This window comes from Micropterus dolomieu, linkage group LG06 (assembly GCF_021292245.1).
Source record: "Micropterus dolomieu isolate WLL.071019.BEF.003 ecotype Adirondacks linkage group LG06, ASM2129224v1, whole genome shotgun sequence".
Lineage (NCBI taxonomy): Eukaryota > Metazoa > Chordata > Actinopteri > Centrarchiformes > Centrarchidae > Micropterus > Micropterus dolomieu.
Window position 1 is genome coordinate 27,594,846 of NC_060155.1, and position 12,237 is coordinate 27,607,082.

The 12,237-nt window shown below is 38.8% G+C and overlaps 1 protein-coding gene across 1 annotated transcript in view; it reads left to right on the forward strand.

Moving 5' to 3' along the window:
• The window catches only part of dusp12 (dual specificity phosphatase 12), a 13,673-nt gene extending 6,133 nt beyond the window's left edge, over positions 1 to 7,540 (forward strand). Inside the window, exons 5-6 of the mRNA XM_046052062.1 lie at positions 890 to 969; positions 2,106 to 7,540. Coding sequence (XP_045908018.1) covers positions 890 to 969; positions 2,106 to 2,264 — 239 coding nt within the window. The 3' untranslated portion in view covers positions 2,265 to 7,540. The remainder of the gene's footprint in view (positions 1 to 889; positions 970 to 2,105) is intronic.
• Positions 7,541 to 12,237: the final 4,697 nt, after the last annotated feature.

Sequence of the window (12,237 nt, forward strand, 5' to 3'; positions counted from 1 at the left end):
GCCCTTTCCAGCCTTGTGGAGGTGTACAATTTAGTCTCTAGTGTCTTTGGACAGCTCTTTGGTCTTGGCCATGTTAGTAGTTGGATTCTTACTGATTGTATGGGGTGGACAGGTGTCTTTATGCAGCTAACGACCTCAAACAGGTGCATCTAATTTAGGATAATAAATGGAGTGGAGGTGGACATTTTGAAGGCAGACTAACAGGTCTTTGAGAGTCAGAATTCTAGCTGATAGACAGGTGTTCAAATACTTATTTGCAGCTGTATCATACAAATAAATAGTTAAAAAATCATACATTGTGATTTCTGGATTTTTTTTTTTAGATTATGTCTCTCACAGTGGACATGCACCTACGATGACAATTTCAGACCCCTCCATGATTTCTAAGTGGGAGAACTTGCAAAATAGCAGGGTGTTCAGATACTTATTTTCCTCACTGTATATGTGGTATTGTTTTGAGAATATGTTATTTAGTGGAGAACTTGGTGGTAGTTTCAGCTGTATTAGTATAGTAGAATATTTTTTCTTTTATATTATTTATTTATTTTTGTTTAAAAAAATGTAAACTAATTTGGATGTTTACAAAAGTTCATAATAAACCAGCAGCAATTTAATTTTTGCATTTTTTCCCCCTTACTATACTGAAAATAAACCGAACCGTGACTCCAAAACCGAGTTACACCCCTACTAGGTGAAAGGGATAGTTGCATGCCGGTGTTCTGAAAGCAGCATGAAGTTAGTCTTTGTCTTTTTAATCTTGGTCCTGAGATTGTTCACGTTGTGTCAGCGTCATTATTTGCTGGAACAGAACAGAGTATATTCCAGCAAATCACACCTTCTGTACGTGTAGTTTATCATAAGTGATGATGTAAAATGTGTTGTCGTCTAGGAGAAATCCAGTGTACGTCTTACTTCATTGAACCAGTGCAGTGGATGGAACAAGCTTTACTTGGAGTGATGGATGGACAGGTAACGCATACATGGTAGATTTGTACATCGTTTTACAGCACAGGGTTGCATAATGAGATGAAGTTGTAGCTCCCTTTACGCCACTCACAAAAACTAACTAACTAGTAATCTATAATGTATTACATTATACATTACATTACATTACATACATGTATTACAAGTAACTTGCCCGACACTGTCAGTAATACACCAGACCTGATTAAGGTAACATGGGGTAATTTAAACAAAAAAACACAAAATGTCACTTTTTTTCTCAACATTTCGTCTGACTGCCGCTCGTGTCATTGAACTAAAATTGTCCTCTGTTTCATCACAATTTTTTAAGTTATTTGATCAAAGCCCTTCTGACCTAAGTTGATCTATTTTTCTTTTTTTGGTCATTTAAAATAAGCTGTCATTTTTTTTTTTTTTTATTGTGTTCAATTTTTTATATACATATGGATATTTACATTAAGATAAGTTATGTAATTGTTTGCAGAGAAAGATTTTTATAGTTTTTGGTTGAAGTAGTAAAATGCTTGATCAGTATGTTTGGGGTAAGACGCCCCTTTATGTTTGATCGTTAGCCAATCAGCAGAGAGTCTGATGTAAAATTCTGAGGTTAGAAGCTCACATATGCTCACATTTCTAGCTAGCTAGCTGGCAAGCACATGTGTTTCTGCTAATGAAGTTCCAGCAACCTCACTATTTAGAAATAAATGAATAAATGATAGGAAAGCTTAAAAATTAAGGCAAGTTTATTTCTACAACAGAGGTCTATAATCCTCTTGCTTGAGTTTATTTTATCTGTAGGCATCTTACCCCATGTGGAAAATACCTTTTCCCTAAAATATGTATTTGATTAAATACAAATTATTTGTCAACTGTTTCTATTTATTTTGCTTTATAATATGTTGCCCTCAGCACGGCCTTCTTAAAGATACAACAAAATCAACAACAAGTTCTTTAATGTGTCAGAAAATGGACATTGAGCTGAGGGGGGGGGCGTCTTACCCCAAGCTACCCTAAATGTTTTTTGTGGAGGTCGGCTGATCTACACATCTTTCTTAACACACTTCCCTCCCCTCTTTTCCTGTGTGTGTGTGTGTGTGTGTGTGTGTGTGTGTGTGTGTGTGTGTGTGTGTGTGTGTGTGTAGCTGCTGTGTCCTAAGTGTAGCTCCAAGCTGGGCTCGTTCAGCTGGTGTGGTGATCAGTGCTCGTGCGGCCGCTGGGTCACTCCCGCCTTCCAGCTGCACCGAAACAGAGTGGACGAGATCCAACAAGTGAACATACACAAAGTGAACATACAGAAATAACACACGCTCATACGTAAAGGAATGCAGTCTCTGCGAGGCGGAAGAAGGGCAAACACTCAGCTCATCAACACACAAACAGGAAATGCGATGTCCACATGCTACAGTCGTCTTGCATTAGGTTATAAAGACTAACAAGGTTCTAATGCAGGACAGTACAGTGAGTTTGGGTGTTGGGCAGAAGGCCAAACTTCAAATATTTTTACAGATTTGTACATTTACAGCCACAACTTTACTGTTCAGGTTCGATCTCATAGTGTTTTTGGCTGCTGCTGTTGTTAATATAAATATTTATAAGTGCAGTATTGGTAATAATACCAACTCTTCATTGCTTACAGCTTCTCTAAGGAGAAAATGCTGAGCTTTGTCTGTTTCATATCACTGTACATTAAATATCTTTGGGTTTTGGACTGTTGGTCAGACAATGACGCAATGATACCTTGTGATGGGCATGTCATTATTGAAAGGAATTATAAAGTTTAAAGGAATACTAAAAAACATAACTAGATAAATTAATGGAGGTAAAACAGTAGTGACAGCTTCAATGGTGAAACTGCTACCAGCCCCACAACAACTCACTAAAGCTTGTATGCCAGGGTTGGTGTAATGCAGCTGTTCAGATTTAATGAGTTAACAACACAAAAGTGAATTTTATACAATTTCATGACTGACTTAGGTCACAGCCACGTCATCCAAAATCAAGCAAGACTTGTTATTGCACGTTTCTCTTTCTCAAGATGCATCATTTGCTATTTCTGTGGACTCGCTCATGCTCACTGGATCCAACAAAAAGATCACATCGGGATGAAATTCAACAGATTTATTGGTTCTGGATTCCAGTTTCTGACGGACAAATGTTAAAAACACAAACCCGGTTCCCCAGTCACAATTCAAATGGCATAATGTCTACAACTGTAGCCCAAATAAACTCCCTGGGACCTGTCAATCAGAAGGATTTGCACAAAAAGAGAATTTCCACATGTTTTTTTTTTATGTTGAATACATCATGTTTCCTTTGATCCATTTCATTGGTTTGGTTGGTAGAAAGGCAGAAATACAACAGTTTTAAATAGGACAATACTTAGACCCCACAGCTGTCATTTCGGCATTTAAAGTAGTTTAAAACCGTGGCAATTTCACACTTTATGGAGAGGGACACAAACATTAAAATAAAACATATATAGTTGGTCCACAAACTGCCGTAGTGTTGTTGTCATGTGTCAACACTCAGTGCTGGAGGAAGCACTCTGATCTTTTAAGTAAAAGCAGTATTACTGTGTAGACGAGTAAAAAACACACCTTCAAAACATAAAGTAATACTATCAAAAATATACTTCAAGTACCAAAAGTAGAATGTGAAATTTATTTCAGAAAAATGTACATTATATTAATGGATTATAATTAAAAGCTCAAAATCAAGTTACAGGGGGACATTTTCTGCGCTTGAATACATTCTTGACACTTAAAGCAACTTTATGTAAGATTTGTTAAGCCTTTGTGTAATTTGCTGTATAAATAAGGACGGTTAGTAATTGTACGCCTGCAGTTGTCATGAAAACATTACTCATGATCAAAAACAAACACGTTGACAACTTTGCTAACACAACCAAACATCAAGCAAGTGTGACAGCGTAAGTCACAGCAATGTCGCTGAGCAGTCCAACAGAAAGAAGGCCAACTCTGTGTCTGTTTTGCGGCCTTTTATTTCACAAAGCTCTCGTCTTGGTCCCTCTGTTTTTCCTCTTCTCAGCTTCCCCCTTCAACGTCCTCTTTGGTCTCTTTTTGGATAAAAAGGTAAAAGCCAGTCGGATCTTTACTCCTCTCTGGTCTCTTTCTCACATCCTCCAACGTCGTCGTCTTCGTCTTCGTCTTCGGTTTCTTCGCAGCCTCTGCCATGATATCCATACTGAGAATACCGAGCTAGCTATAACTCACATTGCTGCTTCTTCTTATAGCTTGCTGAAGAGTTTTGTTGGTGTGTTGTGGTGCCGTAAAGCATCACGCAGTTCTTCAGATAGATTTCCGTCTCAGGACTTGTATGTTTATATAGTGCCATAGCAGGCGCCTCGAACCCGAAGTGGCAATGACCAGATTATAATTGTGATCTTTGGGAGTGTTGGACCACTGGCCTGTATGGTTTTAAACAAATGTATCATCAGTGTGTAAGCTCAAGTCTGTTCGCCTGGCTGCCAAATGTGGGCCAAAAGTATCAACATTACCATCCTAAACTCTGTGATTGTAGTATTTTATATACAGCATGTTGTTGTTTTGTCAAACAGCACATGAGACATTTAGAAAAAGCAATGCATGGACAAAACCATTTCTGAATGATTGGTATTTTTCAATAGCTGCTTTGAAGAGGCCCTAACGTCATTTGTAGTGACACATGGGTGCCACAAGATGGCAGATCAGTATATGGTCTGCAGCTGCTTGAGAAAAAGACGATTTAGGTTCTGCCTAACAGCGAAGAAGCATCAGCAGGACAAACACAGGAAAGATGAGAAAACAGGGAGTCTTCTTAGTAAAGTAAGATTGAGATTTGAGCAGCTATTCTGCTCTAGATTTCACAGTAACTATTATAACTACTGTAGGTACTTTTCTTAGGCAGCAATCGTACATCATGACCTCCAGCTGAAACTTCATGTAATACAATAGCTGTCAGACAATAAGTTTAAGCATCTAAGGTCCTTTATTCCTGAGGCTTTGGTGTATTTATCATCATAGTCTATCATCTGTGGTTTCAGTGGGGAGTTGTGAATAGCTTTAAGTATTGACACTGTAGGTATTCCCATTGAAATGAATCATGAATAAAGTCACTGTTCAGGATAAATCATCAAATATCAGCTCAGAATGTGTCATTTCATGTTCATCGTAGGGCTGCAACTAACTATTATTTTCATCTAGTCTATAAAATGTCAAGAAATTGTGACAAATTGCTCATCACAATTTTCCCGAGCACAAAGCAACATCTTCAAAGTTGCTTCTTTTGTCCAACCAACAGTCCAAAACCCGAAGACTCTTTATTTACTAACATAAATGACAAAAAATAGCAATTCCTTACATTTATGAAGATGAAAAAATGCTTAAAAAATGACTGAAACGATTAATTGATAGTTAGATAGATATCAAAACAGTTGTCAGGTTTTTATTTCAGCGTCAGTGAGTCCAGATCTCAGTGCAAACAGATCCTCATAGTACAGTATGTGGATTGTTACAGTGAGTCGTGTTACGTTACTGTCCAACAGACATCTGGAAAACTGGAGCATTCAATGACTGCCAACAAAAAGAGAGGGTTATGTAAAAGAGGTGGAAAAGGGTTTAAATAAGGTGAAGTGAAAATGTGTGAAAATGAGCAGGAAAGAAAGGAGAGTGGTCTGGGGGGATGTGGTCTGTGTTTTCCATACTCTCATAAGAACTGGAATTGATCAAAGGGGGACTTCCTACACTGCTCTGCATGTCAGTCTGCAAGAGAGAGAGAGACATGAGACCCTCACTGGGAGATGTGCAGCAGTAATACTGTAATACTACATGCATTTATCAGCTGAGATCATGCAGTTGCACACTAAAATAGAGAAGCGTGAAAACTTTTACAACCTCAACAACGATCCTCCATTAGGAGGAGAAGGAAAAACATTTTCTGATAGGCTTTCTGAAAGTCCAGTTCCACAGTGCTACAGTAGAAATATCACACATTCATCATGATCTCAAGAGGCAGTTAATCAATAATTACAGCACCGTATTTGCAACTGTCTAATGTTTTGAGGCATTAACATACATCAGCCATTAAAGAGTATTAATAAACTTGAATGCCATCCTGTGTGGATATAATGCACTTTCATAGACAAAGTACAGCATGCTAAGCTACAACATGAGGTTGTAGTCTGGTTAAACGTGATGAAATACAGTATTTATCTAGTGCAAGTTTGTTTTCACAAAATAAAAGACAAGAATTTTAAATATACAAAAGGTTCCTCGCAAACCCACTTTCGGCTTTGTGTTAGCCTGGTTACAGACTTTGAATCGGTGCACACCATCTCTGAATTGTTTAACAATGCAAATAGTTGCAATCTACTGACAGTCTACTGTCCGGCTTCCTGCCACCGTCCAAAGACATGCGGCCTAGGTTTGGTTTGGTGACCCTAAATTGTCCTTATGTGTGGCCCTGCGATGGACTGGCGACCTGTCCCCGCGACCCTTTACGCAGGATAAGCGGTTGATGATGGATGGATGGACATGTATGGCTTTGTTATGAAAAAAAAACCCATGGCATTCACAATTTGTAGGATGTGATGCGGAAGTTCATGGATTTGTTTTGATATGAACTGGAGTCACAGTTTTTTTTTCAAGTGCTAACAAGCTTGCTAAAGCCACTTTTTCAAAAGGCTTCATACAGTCTGCATTGGCCAAACAGTTAATAAACACCTCCACAAATCACTCAAACCACCAAAATACTTCATACATGCCACAAAATAAACTTGTTCGACCAAAACAACAGTAACAGTTCTCGCTCAGAAAGCAAACACACCTAAAAAAAAACGGAGCATTATAATTAAATTATAAACTTTTATCTTTGAAGTCACATTATTGACTGGACTTATGTGTATATATGTGTATATATGAAGTATATGTAACAAGAATTAATCAGAAATCCAACAATTTGCTTGTATATCATTTATTTTTTCTATAACACTGCATATAGTAATTTACTTTTAGATAAATATAGAGTTGAAACAAAAAGCAAATTCCTAAAGTTTCAGTGTGTCACGATCCTGTCCTGAGTGCTGTGTTTTTGTGTTTTGATTCTGCATGTTAGTCCTGTCAGCTGTTCCGTTTAGTTCTGAGTTTATTCATTTATCAGTTTGGTATCTGTTATTTAGTCTGTGTTTTGGTTCCATGTCTTACTCCTGGTCCGTGTACTTCAGTGTGTTTTGGTCTGTTCAGTATCTGTCTTAGAGTTGTTGAGTTGTGCTTTGTCCAGTATCTGTTAAATAGTCTGTTGTGTTTGGGTATTTCCCTTATTTGCTGTTCTGTTCCATGTTTATTGTTGTCCTGTTCCCAGTCGGTTCCATCTCTGTTCCCTACTCCATTCTGTTAGTCAGTTGTCACGTTTCCTGTTTTGAGGTTCGGTTCCTGGTCTTGTGTTTTCTGTTGGCTCCTGCATCTTAGCTCCTAGTTCTGTGTCTCAGTTCATGTCTTAGTATTTACTTTTGGTCTGTGTACCTCTGTGTAATGTTGCCCTTTTCTGCTCTGTGTTCTCTTAAATTCCAGCTTCAGTCTGTTTTCATTGTTGTTTGTCGTTCTTTGGTCATCTGTCTGTGTGCGTTTATTTATATTCCTCTGATCTGTAACCTGTGTTCTGACTGTTCCTCCAGTATCCCTCTGCCTGCCTGTGTCTCCTTAGTCTCATGTCTGTCACCTGTGTTGCTCCCGCCCTGCTTGTTAGTCCCTGTGTGTGTATATATATATACCAGGCCCCGGTATTTATCAAGCTTCTCAAACTGCCATTTTAGTCTTAAGTGCTGAGAATTCATGAAATTTACTCCTACTTTTAAACTTAAGAGTAAAAGCAAGTTATCAAATTTCTCAAAGCTAAGAATCACTCTCACTCTCCCAGTTATTTAAGAGAGCTCGAGAGGTCTCTCAAGTGGTTAGGAGCTGCCAGTAGGGGCTTGCGATGGCACTGTGGAACAGAGACGTGCTCAAATCTTTCAGAAGAGGAAGAATGTTTCTGACTTATTTGACGACGTGCAGTTAATAAGACTGGGTCGGACAGTTAAATTGATGGTGGAGATGACGCTTCATTTATTTGCCACAGGACAAACGCAGCAATGCTGATTTTGGCCATCACAAACATCAATAAGCCGAATAGTCATGGAAACAATTATAGCACTCCCCGTAATCCGACAGAAGCAAACACAGTTCATGCAAAAAGCCAGCAATACAGGAGTAGTAGGTGTATTTGATTTTGAATTTGATTTTATCTCGTATAAAGACAAACTTTTTTATCTTTCATTTATTAATGCGTAGGCCTGTATCATAATGTATCATCTTGAAAATTATTTATTGTTAAACGTGTGACTCCTCTTATGGATTTCACCATTCAATGTGAATTTATCTGAGAATATTCTTAAAGAAGGAAATCTATTCAGTGATTGGTCCTTGGCTACATCGTCATCCAAAATCCAGATCTAGTCCTACACTTCACTCAAATTAGGAAACTAACTTTTAAGCGCAGCTTTGAGCCAAGAATGTTTTTACTCTTAAGTCAGTTCTTAGCAGTGTTCTTATGAGTAATTCTGAGAAGCTTGATAAATACGGGCCCTGGCGTTTGTGTTTAGTCCTTGTCCGGTCATTGTAGCTTCCTGTGATGTCCTCTGTCTGCTCGTTTCTTCCCGCCAGTTCTTGGATTACCAGTTTGATTATTTGTTCATTGGGATTGTTTATTTTACGTTGAATACCCTGGACACCCACTCTCTTTGTGAGTGTGCTTGCCTTTTGTTTAATTAAACCTTTGAACTGAACCTGTCAGCCTTGTGTCCTGCATTTTGGTCCTCCAACCTGCCCACCCGACCACGCATCCTGACACTGACCCTGGTGCTCGAGACACAGTGACCATAACCTGCATTTCAATTACCAACTGAAACAAGTCTGCTAAAATAAAAGCACATTTCCTGCTTTACACCCAGACTTAAGTTCTAAACGAGACCTTTTTTTTTATAACACTACACAGTTTTCTACGCACATAGACATGGACATGAAGATTTTTTTATCTATTTCAGTCTGGTTGCTGCAGAAATGCAGGACATGTGCCATCATTCTGTTTTGAATGTGTTTTAAACACTTGGACACAGTGTGTTATCATTTAATAAAAATATGCTGCAGATATAAAGTGTTTCGCAGGTGGTGGAGCAGTAATGCCAAAAGAGTTCATGGATTTTGGAGAAAGTGGTTTATTGCATGCATTTTGTGTGAAAGCAATGAAAAAATTTTTAAAGTTTGGGCCAGGTACATTTCTGTTTCTCTAACTGTGTGAAGAGTTTCGACAACGTGACTTCAGTTTTGACCAACGGTAACGGCTGTGAGACATTGTGGATACTGTGCCCTTTCTTTCTGTCTGTTCACAGCTGTACACTTCTGTTTGGCTAACGCTAGTATGTTCTCTGAAAACTAAAATAAGTAGTGATTTTATACTTGTCTTTTGGGGATGTTGGACTTCTCCTGGCAAACGATGCTGCTAGTTGAAAAGCTCCAACTTGGATCTTTCCCCACGTTGTTCAACTGTCAATAAAAGTATCTTCCCCTTTGTCTTAATTTAGTTTTGTTTAACTTTACAGCGTGTAAGCGAACTGTAAGCAGTCATAAATGTCAGGATTTTAAAAATCGTTGTTTACATGCATTGAACAACCCCCATATATGGCTTGCTTTTTAAATGAATTTGAGTGAATAGTTCTGTTTGCAGTTACTGATCTGGTGAGCAGAGACGTGTTGGTGGAGTCCCAGGACAGCCAGTGCTCTCACTTTAATGCTCCCGAACGTCTGTAATGGTGTTTCCACTAATAAAGTTGACATTGAATGATTGCAGTAATAAAAGTAAGTGCAGTGATGCAGCTGCCAGATGTTGCTGGAAACAGAAAAATGTTTTGTTGATTTCTTTTCTTGTTGTCACAAGTGTTGTCACGATGCTGGAGTTTTCCTTTAACAGAGTGCTTCTCTGATAAATGGAGTGACACGGTGTTACGTTGGTTACAATGATCAAATCCTTCTGTTGTTCTGTTTGCTGCTACGACGACTTGTGCAAACAAACCGTGGCAAGGACACATGCACATAGCTTGAAACTTGGCAAGATGGATTCTTTTGATCTATAATCTATGATTTGTTCAGATGGTTTGTTCCGCAGAACCATCCAAAAAAGGTGGTCTTAGAAAAATGTTTCGAAAGGGCAGGTTTCATCATTTTACCCTGGGCAGCACACCACTTTATTTGTTCTGCAAAAAGCCGTCACTCACTCAAAACCTTTAACTTGTCGGTCGTCTGTAAACGACGTCATCATCTGCCATCACATCGACGTGTTCCTTTATCAGTGCTTAAGTTAAGACAGTCAATTGAAGGAACTGTGTCAGTATGACACTAAAACTGGATTTCATTGTCATTTCTCATTTAGATTTACATCTCATCTAGTCAAATGTCCTCTACTGCCAACTGAAAATCTATAAATATAGTTTTTATTCAATTACTATTCACTGCATATCGCTGCTGTTGTGAGACTGAAATATCCCCTTGGAGATAAAAAAAAAATGCCACCTTACCATACTTACCTTACCTGTTCTCAGTTCTTGCAGTATTTTAAATTTTTTCTCAGTTGCTTTGGTACATTTGCAAAACAGGAAATGCATTTCTTGAAACAGATTGTAAAAACAGCACAACACAGTGGATTACCTGCAAAAGCCAAAAAGTGAGTTGTGACTTGCCCAAAATCCTTAGTCCATCTCTGAAAAGTAAATATTTATGTCAGTGAACATGTCAGCGCCATTAGAACGTCCTTGTGTCATTGTTTAAAAACAAGATGTTTAGCCATGTTGTCAATTAAATGGTGTACTCTGGAAGTATTATTTGATGTAAACTATGGCTATTTTTTTTTTTTTTAATTCTTCCTTTATTTGTTTTTGGTTTTTATTTCACATTTGATACTGATTTTTTAGTTGTTTTTTAAAAAAAAACTTTTGTCTATTAATACACACACATGTTTACTGTTTTATTTATTTATTTAATTTCAATTTTTAATATATTTTAATTTTTTCAACACACATAATTTATTTTATCTATTTGATTAACCGTATTAATTGAAATCACAACACGCACACGCTTACTATTTGACTTATTTATTTTTATTTTTAATTTTTATTTTCTATTTTTATTTTTTAACACACACAAACACTTTTACTGTTTTATTTACTTATTTAATGAAATGTATGAAATTAATTGTTCTTTTGTGTCAGCACCTGCGTGGCAAAAACTGCCTGTCGTACCTCCGACGGTGCCATCAGGCCAGCTGCAGGGTCATCAGCCAGGAGCCACTCTTCAATGATGTTTCGCTCCATTATTCCAGGAACATTTTGGGATGGTGGGCCCCTGCAACTGACCCTAGTTTGCTTAAGACCCTTGCCTACCCCACGCCTTGTCTTTCCTCCTCAACCAAAGCCAGAAACTCCGTTTCTCTGCCTCCTCAGCCAGCTCCCTCATGGTCTTCCTCAACTTTGCCCCGTTGATGCCCATGGTCTTCAGGAAGCGCTGGGTGGATGATCTCACAAAGCCTGTTGCGTTGAAGGGTTTTCGTGGTTGGCCTCCTTTCTGCTTACCTCTAGAACCTCTGCCAGTTTCCAGAGGACTTGGTTGTGACGCCATCCATATCGACCCTGCGCCAGCGCTGTCTTGCAACTAGACAGGATGTGCTACAGGCTTGGGTTGGCGTCATTGCAGAGCTGGCATCTTTCCTCTGAGCTGTACCTTGTATACAGATTGCCTGGGCTTGGCAGGGTGTCATACGTGGCCCTAATGAGGAAGCTCAACCTAGCTTGCGGTATCCTCCACACATCAGCCCAACTTATGATCCGGTTGGTTGCGCCTTCCCAGGTTGTCCAGCTACCTTGCTGCCGTTGCCCAACAGCTCTGATCCTGTATTGCTTCTCCTCCATTCTGACCACCTCAGAGATTTCCAAGCCTTTCCTCTCCTTCTTGGTGGCTGAGGACCACATCTTGGTGGGTGTTCACCACCCAAGGCCAGATCTCCCTGCCTGTGTCCTACCGACGATCTCCTGGTGCTTCAAACAGCTTATAGCCTGATCTTTGTAATTTATTTGTAGCTTTGGCAATATTGTTGTTTTACATTCATGCCAATAAAGCTGAGCTGAATTTAATTGATTGAAAATGCACAAGTCTGCACTTTTTCACAAGGGCATACATTAAGTTATACAAGCGA